This window comes from Salmo salar, chromosome 03, assembly GCF_965601325.2.
Source record: "Salmo salar chromosome 03, fSalSal1, whole genome shotgun sequence".
In the NCBI taxonomy this organism is placed as follows: Eukaryota; Metazoa; Chordata; class Actinopteri; order Salmoniformes; family Salmonidae; genus Salmo; species Salmo salar.
In genome coordinates this window covers 87,513,229-87,535,717 of record NC_138293.1, presented here as the reverse complement: position 1 = coordinate 87,535,717, position 22,489 = coordinate 87,513,229, and the positions used below count along the sequence as shown (strand labels likewise).

The window sequence follows — 22,489 nt, the reverse complement described above, 5'->3', positions numbered from 1 at the left end:
AACCACATGATACAAGCCAACATCACAATACTCAAAACAATACCCACTCCTACAACCGTATATCCAAAACATCTTCCCCAGCTATACAGACAGCCCCCCCAACACACCATATCTCCTGAAACATCTCCACACTTTTTATCATTTTATAGAACTCAAACTCAACCCTAAGGCGCGCAGAGACCATCCCATTAAACAATAATAAAGGGTCTGTTATCCCCCCACCTTTGACCCTGTTCCTCCTTGTTAGCCAAATAGATAATTTTGCCTGAGCAAACAGAAAATTCAACAAAACACATTTTTCCTTCTCCTTACTTGAATACCTGTATCCCATTATGAACACCCCAACAGTAAAGACCATCCCCAACCTCTCACACAGACATTCCAACAGAGACATTAATGGCATTAATCTGGTGCACACAGAAAACACATGAATCACAGTTTCTTTCATTTTACAAAAAGGACACTCCTGCCCGACTCCCGGTTCAACCCGTGCCAACCAGCTGTTAGTGGCCAGGACTCCATGTAGAACCCTCCACTGGAGGTCCCCTGACCTCTTTGGTACTGGGGGTTTGTAGAGCCCCCTCCATCTAAAACCCACCATACTCTCCGCCCCACATACCCCCTGCCACTGATGTGCCCTCACTCCTGTTAGGCTCCTAATGTTCCTCACCTTAACACAGAGGTTGTAGAGGGCTTTACCTCCCACCCCTTCAAACTCCCCCAGGCTCGGAGTGTTAAAATCTAACAAGTCCTCCAGACCCCCTTGCCAGTCACCAGTCTCTGCCGTCACCTGCAGTGGCGGAAACATTGGTGGCCCCTCTCCCTTTGGCTGCTCAAACATCCCCCTTACCGGCTCAGACAGTGCCTCCTGGACCTCCTCCAGGAATCTCTCCAGCAGCCTAAGAGACGTTATTCCTGTTTGCTGTGCCAAGACTTCCGGGCTTTTCCACCCCTCCTCTCCCAGGAGTCTCAAGTCACCCAGCCTTTTTACACCCCCTGCCATCAGTTGCCTCTGCAGGGTGGCCGACTGGACCGATCTCAAAGGGATGGCTGGGTTGTGGAAGATAGGCTCCTCCCACACCCACAGTCCAGGCTCCACACCCCCTTCTCGTGTGTGCCTTAGCAGCTGCCAGGCCCTCAGCACCGCAGAGTAAAAATCTGAGAGACCTGCTGTACTCAGCCTCTCCAGCTTCATGAGGAACAGCTGCCGGTCCAACCCTAAATCTCCAGCTCTCCTCAGCAGCGCGCATGCTGGTTCCCTCCAGCCAACATCAGTATGGTACATCAGTCTCTGTGCCGCCTTTAGCCGGAAAGCAGCCATCCTGCTCTCCAGTTCCACCAGGCCCTGTCCTCCTTCATGGACGGTCATATACAACACTGCCGCCCTCAGCCAGTGATGGCCCGACCAGAAGAAGTCCACCAGCTTGCGTTGCAGGTCTGCGAGCAGACCGGCGGGGGGGTTGAGGACAGCCAGTTTATGCCACAGGGAAGATGCCACCAGGTTGTTAATTATCAGCACCCTCCCTCTATATGACACTTGGGACAGGAGCCACCTCCACCTGGCCAGTCTTGACACCACTGCCTGTGACAGCCCCTCCCAGTTCTTCCTGACCCACCTCTCCGAGCCCAGGTACACCCCCAACACTTTAAGCCCTTCACAACCCCACTGCAAACCCCCTGGAAGCAGAGGAGGAGCCCTATCTCCCCATGCCCCGCATAACAGAGCTTTGCTCTTGCCCCAGTTCACCTTAGCTGATGAAGCTCCCTCGTACACCTTCAGACTGGTCTCTAGTGCCTGCATATCTTGACCATCCCTGACCATCACAGAAACATCATCTGCATATGCTGACACTGCTATGCCTGTCACCACACCCATACCTGTCCAGCACACTCCCTGCAGTCTCCTGCGTAGCAGGCCTAAAAAAGGCTCAATGGCTAGTGTGTATAACTGCCCAGATAGAGGGCATCCTTGTCTAATGCCCCGTCTCACCCAGACTGGCCTACTGAGCCCCCCTCCCACCTTAACCATACGTGACGCTCCAGCATACAACAGCTTCACATAGGTCAAAAACCTCTTCCCAAACCCAAACACAGACATCACATTAAACAGATACCCATGGTCCACTCTATCACAAGCCTTCTCTTGATCTAAACAGACCAGTCCAAAGTTCACATTAGAACCTCTCGACAAGTCCAACATGTCCCTAATTAAGAACAGGTTGTCCGTGATTGAGCGTCCCGGTACACAATATGTTTGGTCCTTATGTACTATCGAGTCCAAGTGGGACTTCAGTCTGTTAGAGAGGACCTTGGCAAATATCTTGTAGTCCGCACAGAGCAATGCCACAGGCCTCCAGTTCTTAAGTTCACACAAGTCCCCTTTTTTGGGCAGGAGAGTCAGAGCCGCCCGACGGCAGCTCATCGGCAACTCTCCTACCCCGACGCATTCACGCAATACGCAAAATAAGTCCTGTCCAATTATTCCCCAGAATTTTTTATAAAACTCCACTGGGAGTCCATCGACCCCCGGTGCACGACCGGGGGACATCTGGGTTACGGCCTCTGCCAGTTCATGGGACAACAGAGGAACGTCCAAATCGTCCCTCTGTGCCAGAGAGAGTTTAGGGAGTCCTGTGAACAAGACCTGGCCACACAAAGGATCACACTCTTCTGCCCTATACAATTCAGTATAAAACTCCACAGTCCGCTCCCGCATCTCACCCACCACAGAGGTCACCCTCCCATCAGACAGCCGTAGAGAATGCATACCCTTGGCTTCACTGCTCTGTCTTTCCAAACCAAAGAAGAAGGAGCTGGGAGCATCCATCTCCTTGAGCATGGAGAATCTAGCTCTTACAAGTGCTCCCTTTGCTTTAACCTGGAAAAAACTGCCCAGGTCCCTGCGTAATTCAGCTAAATTAGCCTGGAGGCCTACATTGCCTTGCCCCACCATCTCTACCTCCATCTCACTAATACACCGCTCTAGTTCCCCCAATACTCTCCTAGCCTCTGAGGATGAGAGAGCTGTGTATTGTTGACAGAAAAGCCGAATTTGGACTTTCCCCACATCCCACCATTGGCTCAGAGACTCATACTCCTCTATTTGCTGCCTCCACCTTTCCCAGAAGGTCTGGAAACCTGCGCAAAAAGTGGCATCTTGTAAGAGCTTTACATTGAATTTCCAATAGGATGCCTGCCGGGGCCCTGGTGAAATAGACAGCCGAGCCATGGTTATGTGATGATCGGAAAACCCCACCGGGAGAATGGTAGCGCCCAACAGCCTATTGCTCCGATTCCTAGACATATAAAACCGATCAAGTCGGGCTGCACTCACCCTAGCCCCAAAAACCTTCACCCATGTGTACTGTCTTGTGTTCGGATGTTTAGTTCTCCAAACATCCACTAAGTCGAACTGATTAATAATGTCCCTTAACACTCCCACTGACACTGAATGAGGCTCTTCCCCATTTCTGTCTTTTGTAAAATCCATTGTGCAGTTCCAGTCCCCTCCGACCACCAGTGTCTCCTGAGGCGCTACCTGTGAGAGTTCCTGTCTAAGACTCCCAAATAGAACCCCTTTTTCTCTCCCTGTGTTAGGCGCATACACATTTATAAAGACAAAACCCATTTTGTTAATTTCTGCTTTAACAACAAGGAGCCTACCCCTACACACCTCCTTTGAGGAGCAAATTTTTACAGACAGACCCAGTGCAAAAAGGACTGCCACTCCTGCACTATGATTTGTCCCATGGCTCAACGCACTTGCCCCTTTCCACCAGAGCCCCCAATCGACTTCATTCAACACATCACTATGTGTCTCCTGCAGAAACAACACCTGTACTTTTTTTTGTTTTACATATTCACCCAACACACTCCTCTTTCCCGCATCTCTGGCGCCATTTATATTGAGCGAGCCTACCCGTAGAGTCTCCATAAGAAGTGGGAGAAAAGCCAGCAGAGAAAAAAGACCAATAGCAAAGCTCAAAAACCCCAGTGTCAGAAAGAAAGTATACATCTAAACAGTGTCCGAAGGTAAACCCTTACGCACTGTTGTGACCCACTTCCTCAACCTAAACCGTTTCCTGGGTGAGAGGACACCATGCCCCTCATTTTTCACAGCATGTTGTACTGATCGTACAAACTTTCTTGAATCAGGGAAAAAAGCCTCAAGATTAACTTTTTCCCCCTTTGTCTCATTCAGGAACCTTGTCAGTTCTCTCAACGTGTACTTAGACCCCTCTGCTTGACTGGCTGTCAGCTCCGGGCCTATTGAAGAGGAGTCTGAAAAAAATATCTCCTCATCCTCTTCCTCAGACTCACTTTCCTCCTCATCTCTATCTCCCACCCTGACCACCTGCTCTTCCTCTCTGGTCATGGCATCCCCCACAGCAACAGGCAAAATTTCCATTGTGCCTTTAACCACACCCTTTTTCCTTTTCCGCTTGGCACCCTCCTCCTCCCCCCCTAGTCTCTTACACTTCCCCACTATACTCTCCTCATCCACTAGCATAACCTGACTAGACCTAGCATCCTCTACACCACCCTCCATAGCATGACTAGGCCCAGCATCATTTACACCATCCTCCATATCATAGCTAAGCCCAGCCTCAGCTACCCCACCATCTCTAGCCTGACTAGGCTTAGCCTCCACTACCCCACCATCTCTAGCCTGACTAGACCCAGCCTCCGCTACACCACCATCTCTAGCCTGACTAGACCCAGCCTCCACTACACCACCATCTCTAGTCTGACTAGACCCAGCCTCCTCTACCCCACCATCTCTTGCCTGACTAGACCCAGCCTCAGCTACCCCACCATCCCTGGTATGACTAGGCCCAGCCTCTGCTGTCTGCATCTCATTTCCCCCTGCACTTTGACCTCGATTTCCCCCACCGGCGCTTGTACCCTCACTTTGTCTACGGCCTTTATGTGGGCACGCAAAGCTCTTATGCCCCAAATCCCCACACTCAAAACACCGTAGACTGTCTGTGCTGGCAAACCCTGCATAGAGCCCCTCCCCATGCCTCACTTTAAAATGCACATTTAACTGTTGCTCATTGTTGTTCAGAAACATAAACACTTGCCTCCGGAACGAAACAACGTGCTTAACAGCAGCTGCCTGAAAACCTGCCGACAGTACACGAAACCCGCTAGCAAACTTACCAAAACGACTCAGCTCTTTCCTGATTTGATTGTCCGTAATAAACGGAGGTAAATTTGCAACAACTACTCTTGTCGAAGGGGTGGAAAGAGGTAAAACTGGCACCAACACATCCCTTACAAATATTCCGCTAGCAATTAGCCTACCAACCAAATTTTCTCTTTTCATTAACACCACCACCGCTTTGTTCATTCTAGAAGCAGAATGTATAAATTCAGCTCCTACCTGTTCGCCGACCGCGAGCAGAACCTCCTCCACCTTAACTCCATTCTCAGGAACACACCTGAATCCATGCCGTATCGACAGCGTCTCCTCCGCGCTAGGCTGAGAAGCCATCGCGCATACCACACCTTGCAAACCCCAGAAACGTTACTCTGTCCTCTTCCACCCTAACTCTGAAAAAAAAAACGGTGGATACCGCTAAAACAAATATTGCATTAAAGTTAGGACAGAGTCCTCCGCAGCAAACACTCAAACTCGAGAGAGAGAGAGAGAGAGAGAGAGAGAGAGAGAGAGAGAGAGAGAGAGAGAGAGAGAGAGAGAGAGAGAGAGAGAGAGAGAGAGGAGAGAGAGAGAGAGAGAGAGAGAGAGAGAGAGAGAGAGAGAGAGAGAGAGAGAGAGAGAGAGAGAGAGAGAGAGAGAGAGAGAGAGAGAGAGCGAGAGAGAGAGAGAGAGAGAGAGAGAGAGAGAGAGAGAGGAGAGAGTGAGGAGAGAGAGAGAGAGAGACTCACGTGTGTATATATACTGCTCAAAAAAATAAAGGGAACACTGAAACAACACGTCCTAGATCTGAATGAAATAAATAATCTTATTAAATACTTTTTTCTTTACATAGTTGAATGTGCTGACAAGAAAATAACACACAAATAATCAATGGAAATCCAATTTATCAACCCATGGAGGTCTGGATTTGGAGTCACACTCAAAATTAAAGTGGAAAACCACACTACAGTCTGATCCAACTTTGATGTAATGTCCAGTCAAAATGAGGCTCAGTAGTGTGTGTGGCCTCCACGTGCCTGTATGACCTCCCTACAACGCCTGGGCATGCTCCTGATAAGGTGGCGGATGGTCTCCTGAGGGATCTCCTCCCAGACCTGGACTAAAGCATCCGCCAACTCCTGGACAGTCTGTGGTGCAACGTGGCGTTGGTGGATGGAGCGAGACATGATGTCCCAGATGTGCTCAATTGGATTCAGGTCTTGGGAACGGGCGAGCCAGTCCATAGCATCAATGCCTTCCTCTTGCAGGAACTGCTGACACACTCCAGCCACATGAGGTCTAGAATTGTCTTGCATTAGGAGGAACCCAGGGCCAACCGCACCAGCATATGGTCTCACAAGGGGTCTGAGGATCTCATCTCGGTACCTAATGGCAGTCAGGCTACCTCTGGCGAGCACATGGAGGGCTGTGCGGCCCCCCAAAGAAATGCCACCCCACACCATGACTGACCCACCGCCAAACCGGTCATGCTGGAGGATGTTGTAGGCAGCAGAATGTTCTCCACGGCGTCTCCAGACTCTGTCACGTCTGTCACGTGCTCAGTGTGAACCTGCTTTCATCTGTGAAGAGCACAGGGCGCCAGTGGCGAATTTGCCAATCTTGGTGTTCTCTGGCAAATGCCAAACGTCCTGCACGGTGTTGGGCTGTAAGCACAACCCCCACCTGTGGACGTCGGGTCCTCATACCACCCTCATGGAGTCTGTTTCTGACCGTTTGAGCAGACACATGCACATTTGTGGCCTGCTGGAGGTCATTTTGCAGGGCTCTGGCAGTGCTCCTCCTGCTCCTCCTTGCACAAAGGCGGAGGTAGCGGTCCTGCTGCTGGGTTGTTGCCCACCTACGGCCTCCTCCATGTCTCCTGATGTCCTGTCTCCTGGTAGCGCCTCCATGCTCTGGACACTATGCTGACAGACACAGCAAACATTCTTGCCACAGCTCGCATTGATCTGCCATCCTGGATGAGCTGCACTACCTGAGCCACTTGTGTGGGTTGTAGACTCCGTCTCATGCTACCACTAGAGTGAAAGCACCGCCAGCATTCAAAAGTGACCAAAACATCAGCCAGGAAGCATAGGAACTGAGAAGTGGTCTGTGGGCTCCACCTTTATTGGGGGTGTCTTGCTTATTGCCTATAATATTGCCTATAATATATGTATGTTATGTATGTATGTATGTATGTATGTATGTATGTATGTATGTATGTATGTATGTATGTATGTGTGTATGTATATAGATACTTGGCTGAGATATTTAGCTAGTTATGGCTGTACAGAACAACAGCAGACTCTTGCCTCATAAATATATACAGTATATCGTATAACACGTTGGATACAGTATTTACCAGCCAGAGGACTGAAGATTTACTGTTTTGCCCCTGTGCCTGTTCAATCCCAGTGTGTCTTAATTTAAGTTACTTGTAAAAGGCTATTGGGACCTGTCTTGTGGCCTGGTGGTAGATGAGACGTGGCCTGGTGGTAGATGAGACGTGGCCTGGTGGTAGATGAGACGTGGCCTGGTGGTAGATGAGACCTGTCCTGTGGCCTGGTGGTAGATGAGACCTGTCCTGTGGCCTGGTGGTAGATGAGACCTGTCTTGTGGCCTGGTGCTAGATGAGACCTGTCTTGTGGCCTGGTGCTAGATGAGACCTGTCTTGTGGCCTGGTGCTAGATGAGACCTGTCTTGTGGCCTGGTGCTAGATGAGACCTGTCTTGTGGCCTGGTGCTAGATGAATGGTGGTCTGGGCAACTAACTCTAACTGTCTCACGTCAGAATTAGATGTTCATCCATGTTTCTCAAATGTCAAATTTTGAAGTTGTTGCAGATGTCAAAATTAAAATTGTGTTCAAGTTTAAGCATTCACTCCAAATGGTTAAGGTAAGGGTGTGTGTTTGTGTATCTGTGTGTCTTTGAGCGTGCACAGTACCGTTTGGCAAACCCTGACAGGTCTCCAAAAAGGAGAGGAGCAGAGAGGGCCTTCCTATCTCTGAGGGCCTCAGTCTTTGAGTTTATTTCCCCATTACTGTGCTCTCTGACAAGCCGCTCTGGAGATGTCTAGCCTAGACCCCTGTGGGTCTGTCAGTAATTACTGAGCAAAATGACTAACTGTCTCTCTCTTTCGCTCTCTGTGTCTGTCTGTCTCTCTCAGTCTCTCTCTCGCTATCTCTCGGTCTCTCTTTCGCCATCTCTCGGTCTCTCTTTCGCCATCTCTCGGTCTCTCTCTCGCTGTCTCTCTTTCGCCATCTCTCGGTCTCTCTCTCGCTGTCTCTCTCTCGCTATCTCTGTCTCTCTCTCGCTATCTCTCGGTCTCTCTCTCGCTATCTCTCGGTCTCTCTCTCGCTATCTCTCGGTCTCTCTCTCGCTATCTCTCGGTCTCTCTCTCGCCATCTCTCGGTCTCTCTCGCCATCTCTCGGTCTCTCTCTCGCCATCTCTCGGTCTCTCTCTCGCCATCTCTCGGTCTCTCTCTCGCCATCTCTCGGTCTCTCTCTCGCCATCTCTCGGTCTCTCTCTCGCCATCTCTCGGTCTCTCGGTCTCGGTCGCCCGGTCTCTCTCGCTCTCTCTCGCTCTCTCTCGCTCTCGGGTCGCTCTCTCTCGCTCTCTCTCGCTCTCGGTCGCTCTCTCTCGCTCTCGGTCTCTCACTCGGTTGGTCGCTCTCTCTTGCGCTCTCTCTCTCTCGTCTCTCTCTCCCTCCTCCACTAGTACTGTATTATCACTGTTAATTAATCTCCTCCACTCTGTAGGAACTAAAAGGCAGGAAAGCTAACAGGGCTTACTCTCCTATCAGTGTTTTAGTTTCATACCTTGAAGGGCCTTCAGTCAGTACATTGTGAAAACACTTGCCTTAAATCTTGTATTATAAATGCACTCTCCGCAGCTCTTCTGAGAAATATGCCTGGGATTTATTTATATATTAAGTGCAAATAGGAGAGCTCTTTATCCAGCTTTTACTGTAATGGAAAATAGTCTACATTATCAAGTAGTATCATTTTATTTTGTAGGCAGGCGTGTGTGTGTGTGTGTGTGTGTGTGGGTGTGTACAGTATATATGTATGGGGATGGTCTGACTGGTGCTTTGGGAATGGAAAGGATCTGAGAGAGGGAGGGAGGTTCCCTCACAGAATCACTCAAACTAAATAATGTTCAGTCATGTGTTTTTCAAACATTCTTAGCCTGTAAAACAGTGTTAGATTGATCCATGTGTCTGATAATGATTGATGCGAGGAGAACACAGCTTCTCTCAGCCCCAGTAGATTGACAGATCTATTGACCATCATACAATACCTGTTGGCAGTGCCTCCACAATCAACTCTTTGAGAGAGAGCCCATTGGAGTCCTGTGGCAGTTTCAGCTGCTCTAATGCTATCAGGCTGAGTGGACCTAGACATGATACATGATGATTAGGCCTAGTAATCCCATCTATCAGTGGATTCTAGCGAGCTGTATCCTAAACCCCACAGGGCACCACTTTACAGTGTGTTTTTTCTGGGTCACTGAATATTCAACAGGCCTGAAGCACGATGTGAGCTGTCTTTCATGACAGAGACACACAGAGACTCCACTCATGTCTTAGACTGTGATTACTGAGAGGAACAACCCAGGGTTGTGTTCATTAGGGCACGCAATGTAAAATGTTTTTAAACATTTTGCAACGGGCAGTGAAAATTTGCTTTTTTTTTTTTTTTTATTGGATCCATCCAGGTAGTCCCTCCTTGTTTCAGTCTGTTTTCTTCTGTTTGGTGATTAATGAACACCACCACTGAATATGTATGAGTCCTTTTCACTGGAACCCTGGGAGGGTAAATCAACAAGTCATCAAAGATTGTATCTTTATCAGTAGTGCTCTGTGTGGGCGGAGTAGAGCATCTTTTCTGTTTCCCCGGGGAAGGGAAAGCAGGGGGGTCAGGCGCATCTCACAGCAACAAGGGATAATCTGAGACTGTTTTCTGAGCGTCACCATGGGGTTGCCATGGCGTTAGTGATGAATCAGACCTGCGTATTTTTTGTTTGTTTGTTTGTGCTTTGATTTGCTTCATTGTAATGTTGATGTAAGCTTGTGAACAGAGTTGAGATCAGAGATTGAATAGTTTTATCTTTAGAGGGGAGTCGTACTGTAATTTATATATGCCTTCCCTACCTCGGTACACAGATACATGCAGATACACAAGTATACACACTTTAAAGATGTTAATTGATGAGGAGGAACTAGGAAGTGTCCGCTGATAGGTTGGATACAGAGATTAACTGAGTTTATTGGTCAGTTTGTTGTGTAACCATGGATATGGAATGGCTCCCGGAAGGGTCTTTGAGAAAAAACAAATTGTGTGAATCAACTGTTTTTGTTCAGGATTTAAAGAGTAAGGTATAAAAAAAGGATATGTTTAATATCATGAATACTTACTATACCTTTGGTGGCTTTTATTTTATTGACCTAAAACATCTAATCCGGGATTAAATCTCATCGTGCTTGTCGACAATGCACCATTTTAAAGGTCATTTCTGATCAAGCTGACATATGCAGTATTTTACTATGAATGCAATCTCTGCGAAAGCAGTAATATTGTCTTTTAAAAGCTGCATTGTCGGCAACATGCGATCGATCATATTGAATCACAGGCCTAGTGACAGTAATTCTGCGTAACTCAAGATACCAGTTTGGAGATTTTCCCAGGACAATGCCCTGTAGAATAGTCACATTGACCTGATGGAAGAATAGATGACTTCGCAGAACTGTCTGTGGTATTTAACCTTGCTGTAGCCATGAGCTGAACTTTGCCGTTTGTCACTTTGTGGCTGTAGGATCTTAGAGAACATCCATGTTGAGCTGAGTCACTGATGGCTAAGTTCCAATATCCACACTAGCGTACTACTTAGAATGCATGGTCAATATATAGGAAACTGCCAAAATAACGGAAACACTTGAGGAAATGAGGGATACAAAGTATATTAAAATCAGGTGCTTCCACACAGGTGTGGTAACCTGAGTTAATTAAACAATTAACATCCCATCATGTATAGGGTCATGTATAAAAATGACCAGTTCCCCATTATTTTGGGTACCATGGCTAGAAGAGATCTCAGTGAGGTGTCTCAAAGGAGCATAGTGTGTGTGTGTGTGTGTGTGTGTGTGTGTGTGTGTGTGTGTCACCAGATATTAACCCAATTGAACACCAGTTATGGGAGATTCTGGAGCAGTGTTTTCCCACCACCATCAACAAAACATCAAATAATGGGAATTTGTCGGAAGAATGCTGTCGCATCCCTCCAATAGAGTTGCAGACACTTGTAGAATCTATGCCAAGGTGCATTAAATCTTTTCTGGCTTGTGGTGGCCCATAGCCCTATTTACACTTGTAGAATCTATGCCAAGGCGCATTAAATCTTTTCTGGCTTGTGGTGGCCCAAAGCCCTATTGACACTTGGTGTTCTTTTCTTTTTGCAGTTACATGTACATTGCTTCCTTCACTAAGTGGTATGGAGGTGTTGATCTTGGGGAAGAGCCATGCTGACTGTATGCAGGCTGTTTCTGGAGGGAGGAGTGGAATGCAGTGGAGCTCATCACTAGAGAGCTGGGTTATAGAATGACTAAGAAGATGAGAGAGAGAGAGAGAGAGGGATGGAGGAGAGGAGGAGGAGGAGGGAGGGAGAATAATAGGGTTAGGTGAGAGGAGCAGGAGGAGTAGAGGGTGAGGACCCAGGTTAGGTGAGAGGAGGAGGAGAGGGAGAAAAACAGGGTTAGGTGAGAGGAGAAAGAGGAGAACAAGGGGCGACGAGGAGATCCTCTGGAGGAACAGGCCAACGTTATTAACAAAGGGACCTGGAACACTGCATTATTGATGGAGGGAAGAGGAAGAGACAAAGGAGAGGTGGACAGGTGGAGGCTTGCCATCAGGAAGGAGAGGAGTGAAGGGAAGGATCTCTCCATCTCTTCCTGATTTGTAAAGTATGGGGAGAAGTTTCTCACACACTGTAGCTGCACGAACACACACGGAGAGAGAGAATGTCATCTACATTTGATTTGGTTACCTAAGCTATTTATGTACAGTGCATTTGGAAAGTATTCAGACCCCTTGACTTTTTCCACATTTTGTTACGTTACAGCCTTATTGTAAAATGTATTAATTAAAACATTTTCCTTATCAATCTACACACAATACTCCATAATGACAGTGAAAATAGGTTTTTAGAAATTTTAGCAAATGTATTAAAATACATAAGTATTCAGACCCTTTGCTATGAGACTCGAAATTGAGCTCAGGTGCATCCTGTTTCCATTGATCATCCTTGAGATATTTCTACAACTTGATTCAAGTCCACCTGTGGTAAATTCAATTGATTGGACATGATTTGGAAAGGCACACACCTGTCTATATAAGGTCCCACAGTTGACAGTGCATTTCAGAGCAAAAACCAAGCCATGTGGTCGAAGGAATTGTCCGTAGAGCTCTGAGACAGGATTGTGTTGAGGCACTGGGGAAGGGTTCCAAAAAATCTATGCCGCATTGAAGGTCCCCAAGAACACAGTGGCCTCCATCATTCTTAAATGGAAGCAGTTTTGAGCCACCAAGACTCTTCCTAGAGCTGGCCACCCTGCCAAACTGAGCAATCGGGGGAGAAGGGCCTTGGTCAGGGAGGTGACCAAGAACCCGATGGTCTGACAGAGCTCCAGAGTTATTCTGTGGAGATGGAACCTTCTGGAAAGACAACCATCTCTGCAGCGCTCCACCAATCAGCCCTTTATGGTAGAGTGGCTAGATGGAAGCCACTCCACAGTAAAAGGCACGACAGCCCGCTTGGAGTTAAAGGACTCTCAGACCATGAGAAACAAGATTCTCTGGTCTGATGAAACCAAGATCTTACTCTTTGGCCTGAATGCCAAGCGTTACATCTGGAGGAAACCTGGCACCATCCCTACGGTGAAGCATGGTGGTTGCAGCATCATGCTGTGGGGATGTTCTTCAGCGGCAGGGACTGATGCTCCCCATCCAACCTAAGAGCTTGAGAGGATCTGCAGAGAACGGGAGAAACAGCCCAAATACAGGTGTGCCAAGCTTGTCGTCATACCCAAGAAGACTCTAAACTGTAATCGCTGCCCACAGTGCTTCAACAAAGTACTGAGTAAAGGGTCTGAATACTTAATTTGCAAAAATGTAAAAAATCCAGTTTATGCTTTGTCATTATGGGGTACAGTATTGTGTGTAGATTGATGAGGGGAAAGAACAATTTAATATATTTTAGAACATGGCTGTAACATAACAAAATGTGGAAAAATTCAAGGGGTCTAAATACTTTCAGAATGCACTGTATGTCTCATTAATGACCATTTATGTATTCCTGCTTTCCTTTTCCAGAATAAATTGCTGAACATTGACAGACTGAAGGTGAAGCTTCAGGTAAGAGCCTTATAATGGATTCTATAATCTGTCCTTATTTCTCAATCCTCATCAGTGTGATGCCCAAACTATACAGCCCCTGTAACCCCATCAGGCGTTGTGTGTGTGTGTGTGTGTGTGTGTGTGTGTGTGTATTCCAATCTCTCCTACAGTGATGTATCAGGGTTATCACCACAGATTAAGTGCACAATCAGTAACCTAATTTTTTTGTCTAAATAACTAATAAAAACAATTAGGATTCAGTAGTTATATCTCCATGAATTTTCTACACTAAGCCCAATGTTCTCCTGACCCCAGTCACTCACAATAGAGGCTCTCTGTTTCTCTTTCCCTCCCTCTCTCTTTCCCTTTCCCTCTCTCTCCCTTTCTCTCTTTCCCTCTCTCTCTCTCATCCTCCTCTCTCTCTCTCTCTCTCTCTCTCTCTCTCTCTCTCTCTCTCTCTCTCTCTCTCTCTCTCTCTCTCTCTCTCTCTCTCTCTCTCTCTCAATTAAATTTAAGAAGCTTTATTGGCATGGGAAGCGTATGTTTACATTGCCAAAGCCAGTACATTGGATAGTTGTTTTTTTAGTGGGCTGTGTGCACATAGCCTGTCTTCTCTTGAGAGCCAGGTCTGCCTTCGGCGGCCTTTCTCAATAGCAAGGCTGTGTTCACTGAGTCTGCACATAGTCAAAGATTTAGTGTATATTAATGTTTATACCGCTAGTTTATATTCATGAGTATTGGGGGGGGGAGTAGAAACAGTATTAAAGCCTTCAGTACCTGTATGATGTGGGTGGAATGGAGACAGAAAGGAAGAGAGAGAGAAGGAAAGAAAAACACAAATCAACTGAAAACTCAAATACAAAGAGCCAGCCACCGTAGATTGAAATTCCACTGCACAAAAAAATGGCTTTTAAAATTTCTTTAATTATAAACCAACATGAGGGTCGAGGGATGCAACCACCTAGCAAGCAAACCCCTGGACTGGAAACGTGTTGTGATGGTAGCCTCGGGGGGGCCAGTGGTGAGGTAATGGGGGACAATAGCAAATGCTGGAGGAGATTGAGAGGCATAATTAGCAGAAATTTCACAGAGGTTGGACGAATGGGGTGACAGGGCGAAGGCAACCACTAGTTTATATTCATGAGTATGACCTGATGCCTTATGCCCGCTTCACCTACCTGCACAGCATGATGGGAAGTCACTAAGACGCCATATTCCTTATCGAGCTTTCCCCCCAGTTTGAGTACTAGTTCAAAACTTTCCTAACATCAATTCTAAATTGGTCCTCTACCCCATCGCCCCTACCCCCTACTCTAAGTTAAGTGAGAGCTGCAGTGAATGCCATTTGAATTTTTGTTTGTGATGTCTTACCTCAAAGGAGCTTTAAGTAAAGCAATGAAACAGTGGTAGTGAAATGACTCATTCCTATAGAGGTGAATCCTAACTTCCCATTGACATCACTGCAAGAGTCAGTGACATTTTGACTTGAGAACTTAGAATTCACCCCAATGGGAAATTATACATTTACCTTTAATAATAATAGTTCTCCTTCTTCTTCTTTCTTCTTTCTCCAGATCTGGGATACAGCTGGACAGGAGCGTTTCCGCAGCGTCACACACGCCTACTACCGTGACGCCAATGGTGAGACACACACACACACACACACACACACACACTCTTCCTCTTTTTCTCTCACACACCCAGACAATCGCACACTTGTGTGATTCTGTCTCAATACCGCTCCAGCTGCTGTGGTGACAGAAACAAGAGGGATTCTCTCCCTCATTAAGAAACAAGCTGCATTATACGTTATTTACAGTGCTGCTTAGTATGCTGAGTTTCATAACATTTAAATGCAGATCAGGATGATATGTAAATTAGCTGAATAAAATGTATGGTTCACTTATTTGTGTACATGTCTGTGAGCATGCAATTTGATTATTACCATTTGTCTTGAATGCGTGACTGTCTTTAAATTAATCTTCTTTTTTTCTTCTTCTTTTTCTGGATGGCTGAGTGAGTGGGTGGATAGGTGGATGGATGGATGGATGGATGGATGGGTGGATGGGTGGGTGGGTGGATGGGTGGATGGATGGATGGATGGATGAGATGGGTGGATGGGTGGATGGATGGATGGATGGATGGGTGGGTGTGGGTGGATGGGTGGATAGATAGCATATTCACATGGTGCGTGTTTCTAACATTTCCAGTCTCCTTAAAGGCCTTGATTCGGTCTTATTTAGCAACATTTGAAATTATGTTTTTTACATCGGATAAAAGCTGCGACACAGAGCTACAAAATTGTATACTCTTCACTGCATATGAGGAACAATTGGAAAGTAGTTCTGCTTTGAATGTTGATAAACTTGTAACCTCACTTTTGAATGTTTTGGTACCTACTGGAGAGCTCTTCTTTGTCTACACCCATTCGGCATCGTTCACACTTTCTTAAGCTTTAGCTCCACCCATCTCTTTAAGGGTTGATCTGAGCATTCTGTCCTAACAGCAGTCAAAGCACCCAAACTAACTGGCTAACAGTTGTCGCAGTGACATTCTATTAAAATGGACACTTGCATAGTGGAGTCTATTGTTAAGACATGTAGCTAGCTAGCTAAACAATTAACCATAATCACAACTCGTGACGTTACTACTAGGTTCAATGTTAGCTAGCTAACATTAGGCTATAACAAGCAAAGCAAATGGCTCTGAGATACGAATAATGAGATCATACATGTAACATTGGGACGGCAAGTATCCTAGTGGTTAGAGTGTTGGACTAGTAACCGACAGGTTGCAAGATCGAATCTCCGAGCTGACAAGGTAAAAATCTGTTGTTCTGACTCTGAACAAGGCAGTTAACCCACTGTTTCTCGGCCATCATTGAAAATAAGAATTTGTTCTTAACTGACTTGTCTAGTTAAATAAAGAAAAAATAATTAGCTAGCGAGCGAGCTAACTTTAGCTAGCTAGCTAACAGTACACTTTAACTTGGAATGAAAAGACTATGTCAAAATTAGAAACGTGTAATATCTGAAAATGTAGATAGTCTAGCTATCTTACCCGTGGTCTGAAATCGGAGTAGCTAGCCAGAGCGGATTTACCAGCTACGTCTATCAACGGTTGTTGCAGTGACATTCTATTTTGTTGTAGCTAGCTACCGGTGCCACTGGTGTCCACTCCAGGTGGTATTGGAATGGTTTGAAAAAGAGAAACTCCTCTCCTCCGGCTAGCCAGATTGACATCAATCTCCACTAAAGCAATACCGGGCTGGACCGGCCTGTTCAGCAGGGAAACAGACAGAGAGCATGCTGACCTGTCCTCTCTAGAGGCTTTATTAGAACAAAAGGTATTATATTCATCATGGAAAAGGTTACATTTAGATATGGACATCATCATTGTCATCATCAACAGCAGTGTCTCCTTCATCTTCATGTCCTTATCATCATAATATTCATCATCATATTTGTCTTCTTCCTCATCATTATCATGATCACCACTATCATCATTATCATGCGGGTATGTGGGGGTGTGTGTGGCTCCCGTGTAGCTCAGTTGGTAGAGCATGGCACTTGTAACGCCAGGGTTGTGGGTTTGATACCCACGGGGGAACAGTACAAAAACTTATGGACTCAGTACCGTAAGTTGCTCTGGATAAGAGCTTCTGCTACAGTAAGTGACTAAAATGTATGCTCCAGCTCTCCACTCAGCCATTTGATCAGGTATGTGGGGTGTATGTTTTAGCCTCTACACCCTGTCACATAAACACTTCATCCACATCAACTGAATGTGGTTATAACCCCAAAGTTTTTGCTTTTGATATGGTTCCCTGGGACGTTTCTGTAACCCAAACAACTCCTCAGCTACCCTGCGAGATAGGAAGTAAGTGTCTGCAGCCCAAATAGCACCCTATTCCCTATGTAGTGCACTACATTTGACCAGGTCCCATAGGGCTATGGTCAAAAGTAGTGCACTACGTAGGGAAGATGGTGCCATTTGCGCCACATTCAGTTCCTTTTGAAGTCAACGAGGCGCAGACATTAGTCGAGGGACTGCTTCAGTGATTTCTACAGCTTTAGTAAAGCAAAGACAGTCAAACCCCTGGCAGCAAGTCACTGCCTCCCACAGCTCGGCAGATCTCACTGAAATTCTCAGCAACAGCAAAGAGTTCTACTGTACCACTTCACTTTTTCAGCGCTGAGAGTATTGTGTGCAGTGCATAAAACATTTTCCAGAAATAATAAAACAGTGTCTGTCTGTCTGTCTGTCTGTCTGTCTGTCTGTCTGTCTGTCTGTCTGTCTGTCTGTCTGTCTGTCTGTCTGTCTGTCTGTCTGTCTGTCTGTCTGTCTGTCTGTCTGTCTGTCTGTCTGTCTGTCTGTCTGTCTGTCTGTCTGTCTGTCTGTCTGTCTGTCTGTCTGTCTGTCTGTCTGTCTGTCTGTCTGTCTGTCTGTCTGTCTGTCTGTCTGTCTGTCTGTCTGTCTGTCTGTCTGTCTGTCTGTCTGTCTGTCTGTCTGTCTGTCTGTCTGTCTGTCTGTCTGTCTGTCTGTCTGTCTGTCTGTCTGTCTGTCTGTCTGGTCTGTCTGTCTGTCTGTCTGTCTGTCTGTCTCCTTCTCTCAATATATATAATCTCCTCCTCTCAATATATATATATATATATATATATCTCCTCCTCTTTCTCCGTTCTCTCCCTTTGAGTAAAACCCTGTCTGGCAATCAGACAGATAAGAGAGACAGGACATCTACCAGAAACAAATAGCCCAGTTGAGAGACACTACTATAGCCTAGCCCACACCCGCTCTACTTAGACAGGGATGTATGTGGAAGTGGCTAAATTAATCATCCTGGTTTTTAGATGGTGAATAGCGTGGTCCCAGATCAGTTTTTGTTGTCTTGCCAGCTCCTCCCAAACAATGACCTCAGGAAATGGCAAGACGGCACAAACAGATCTGAGATAAAGCTAGAGGGAGAACAAACACTCCCCTCCTCTGTTTTCTCATTACTCTAATCTTTCATCATCTTTCCCTAATTGTTTACCATCCTACAGAAATCTACAGTCATTGCTCAGAGAGAGTAATTTAATATTCTCCCATATCTTTTGGGTGAAATATCACAGCAGCAAGTTTTGTGAGCTGTTGTCACAAGAAAAGGGCAACCAGTGAATAACAAACACCATTGTAAATACAACCCATATTTATTTATTTTCACTTTTGTAGTTGAACTATTTGCACATTGTTACAACATTGTATATAGAAATAATATGACATTTGAAATGTCGTTATTCTTTTGGGACTTTTGTGTAATGTTTGCTGTTCATTTTTTTGTGTTTATTTCACTTTTGTATATTATCTATTTCACTTGCTTTGGCAATGTAAACATATGTTTCCCATGTCAATAAAGCCCCTTAAATCGGAGAGGGAGGGAGAGAGAGAGATTTGGGAAAAAGACCGTCCTCTCCTCGACTCCTCCATCTCTCTCGGAGTGGCAACAGACTCAGCCACAGAGGAGCATGATAAATGAAGTGTGCTGTTATCTGTGGATGTTCCTGTAGGAAGGAGAGCTGTGGGTAGACTAGGTATAGGCTAGGCTGGTGTGTTCCGCATGGTGATCAGTGTAGGGTGTGGTTGAGTTTGAGTTTGGTGATTTACAACTTAGAGAGGGAGGGGTGGGGTGAAGAGTGGGAGGGGTGTATTATTTTAGGGACAAAGTTATGGATGTATTCTGTGACGCGAGAGTCTATGTGCTCGCCTACCTCCATCTCTCAGTATCTCCATTGTCTTGTCTTGACTATCATTAATGTGATGTCGATTGTTTTATCAAATCTATTATCTATGTTTAATTATTATGATATTTAAATGAATTCAGCAACAATTAACTCATTCACAATCTTGGGGCACCACGGAAAAAGTTTATTTAACGAGTTACCGTTTTCCGAATTTAATCTTAAAGATCTAAATATCGCTTACATTTCAGTCACCAATCAGACATTAATTAATTGTTTTTCTTCTATCAGTCTCATTCCAAATGTCGCAAACTCTTGGATATCTGCACGAACCCTGGCATAAATGATGAATCAGTGATATACCAATTGGCTTAATTATTTATTTACTAACTAACTAAATAATCACACAGAAGTGCGTAAACACAAACAGAATAGGTTACACATTGATTACTAACATGATACAATGAAAAGTCCCTAGTGGACTAAACCGATATGTTACACCAAATGAAAAGGGAGGGGCAGGTAAGAAAGAGCTGGAGAAAAGACAAAGGACTCCTCTATCGTACACACTGCTGATAACTATGCTCATGGGAATGCTTATACTTTGAACATGAACAGCCACTCATTCGAAAGGAATTGCAATTTATATATTTACGAGTATATGCCTTTGCTGTCTCTCTCTGATCGCCGGTCCGTCTGCTGGAGAGTCAGTCGACTTTAAGTCTCTGGTTTGTCCACCAGAGATCAGTCTTTCGTAGTTGTAGCTCGTTATTATGGATACGTCAGATGTACCAATTGTCATTTGATAGGGAAATGTTTTCCAGAATGGATCTTTCAGAGTACCACCCGGTAGTTTTCGGTCATGTTTACCAGACTAAAGTACTTAAACAGCTGCAGACTGAATGTTCCTGTGTAGTCTTTAGTTTTGTAGAGATGTTCTCTGTTGAAGTTTGAGTTCTAGCCATTACGTCCCTCTCAGCTCACACTGTTGGTCTTGTTGGTTTAATGTACATTTTGTCGGAAGTGGGTTTTATACACTTCTGGGGAAAGGGGGTGCTGCATGACGCCGATGTAATGTCTGCGCTCACTTGGGCGTGGCCAACTGACTTGGTTAAGACTTCATATGAAAAACAATTCTCTCATTTAGAAGGCTAACTTCACATTACATCTTTTCACAAATAGTTTCATATTTAATCATATACGTTCCCCCACATTTGGATGTGACCCTGACAACTGGGAAATATATACATTCAGAGATACAGTTATGTTGTTGTACTGTCCTTCGTGAGATACCCAAACACAACTGATCTGACATAATTATTCTTCAAGTACCCACGGACCACTCCAACTGCTTGGATTTACAGAAATATTGTTTAATTCCCCACTTTTGGATGATGGAGTTTTGGCGGGAAGAATGTCTTTGTTCTACAGAGTAAATCCTCTCTCAGTACTGCATGACCGTCATAAAACGACCATCTTCCCCTCAACGGGAGAGAGAGGGCACTGTAGTGCGGACCCACTGTAACCTGATCCTTCAGATTCTCATCTCTACCTCCATCTCTCAGTATCTTTCTTCTCAACTCTACCTCCATCTCTCAGTATCTCTCTTCTCAACTCTACCTCCGTCTCTCAGTATCTCTCTTCTCAACTCTACCTCCGTCTCTCAGTATCTCTCTTCTCAACTCTACCTCCGTCTCTCAGTATCTCTCTTCTCAACTCTACCTCCGTCTCTCAGTATCTCTCTTCTCAACTCTACCTCCGTCTCTCAGTATCTCTCTTCTCAACTCTACCTCCGTCTCTCAGTATCTCTCTTCTCAACTCTACCTCCGTCTCTCAGTATCTCTCTTCTCAACTCTAACTCCGTCTCTCAGTATCTCTCTTCTCAACTCTAACTCCGTCTCTCAGTATCTCTCTTCTCAACTCTACCTCCGTCTCTCAGTATCTCTCTTCTCAACTCTAACTCCGTCTCTCAGTATCTCTCTTCTCAACTCTAACTCCGTCTCTCAGTATCTCTCTTCTCAACTCTACCTCCCTCTTACTATCTCTCTGTTGTCAACTCTACCTCCGTCTCTCACTATCTCTCTCTGTTGTCAACTCTACCTCCGTCTCTCACTATCTCTCTCTGTTGTCAACTCTACCTCCGTCTCTCACTATCTCTCTCTGTTGTCAACTCTGCCTCCGTCTCTCACTATCTCTCTCTGTTGTCAACTCTGCCTCCGTCTCTCACTATCTCTCTCTGTTGTCAACTCTGCCTCCGTCTCTCACTATCTCTCTCTGTTGTCAACTCTGCCTCCGTCTCTCACTATCTCTCTCTGTTGTCAACTCTGCCTCCGTCTCTCACTATCTCTCTCTGTTGTCAACTCTGCCTCCGTCTCTCACTATCTCTCTCTGTTGTCAACTCTGCCTCCAGGTATTGTCTTAATCAATTTAATATCACACTGTCTGTGGATCGTCTATCATATAAACAGGAGCCTATGATATGTTTGTTAGGTCTTTTGAAATATGTATTATGTAAGAATTGCTTGTCATAAAGGATATATCTCAAAAGCAATGTTTACACATTTTTAGGCCTTGTCCTCTCTGAGCCTGGGAAGGCTGACTGGCTGTGTAGGGCAGGCCTGTCTTAATCAGGCCCACAGAGAGCAAGAAGGAGAATGTACTCTGTGTTATGTGCCCTCCTCAATAAAAATAAATAAAGGAACTCAGTCAACCGTGAACTAATTGGGATGCCACAGGTCCAAGAGGCTAAGCCTAAAGGACAAATAGGAAAGTTAGCCGAGAATTAGTTTCAAATTATCTCTTTGTTGTCAAAGGGTCCTGCCAGGCCTGCTAATTCACTACCATTTTCTCTCTCTCCTCTCTTTCTCTGTCTCTATCTTAGCTCTCCTGCTACTCTATGACGTGACCAACAGAACATCTTTTGACAACATCAAGGTAGGACTCTCCATATCTCATCTTCTTTTCTCTTCCCCTTTTTTTGTTCTAATAAGCCCTGAAAATAGCCTGGAATAAGCAGACCGAGTGCTTTCATAGAACCTATTTGGCTAATTATTGTGTTAGAAGCTTTCTAAGTGACTTGGAGGTCTGTTTGATAATGGACAAAATATGTCTGTCTCTCAAGTGTCATTTTGTAACAAAGCCATAACAGTGTTATGATATATCATTATATTGCGTGTGGGAGGGATGTAAGATCCTGTCTTTTCTTTATCTGCTGCTGCACCTGTCAGCAATAGGCAG

General features: G+C 45.5%; 1 protein-coding gene across 1 annotated transcript in view; it reads left to right on the top strand.

Moving 5' to 3' along the window:
* The window catches only part of LOC106593051 (ras-related protein Rab-37), a 125,480-nt gene that overhangs the window by 41,688 nt on the left and 61,303 nt on the right, over positions 1-22,489 (top strand). The window contains exons 3-5 of the mRNA XM_045715666.2: positions 13,512-13,553; positions 15,110-15,176; positions 22,134-22,186. Of these exons, the coding sequence (XP_045571622.2) occupies positions 13,512-13,553; positions 15,110-15,176; positions 22,134-22,186 (162 nt within the window). The remainder of the gene's footprint in view (positions 1-13,511; positions 13,554-15,109; positions 15,177-22,133; positions 22,187-22,489) is intronic.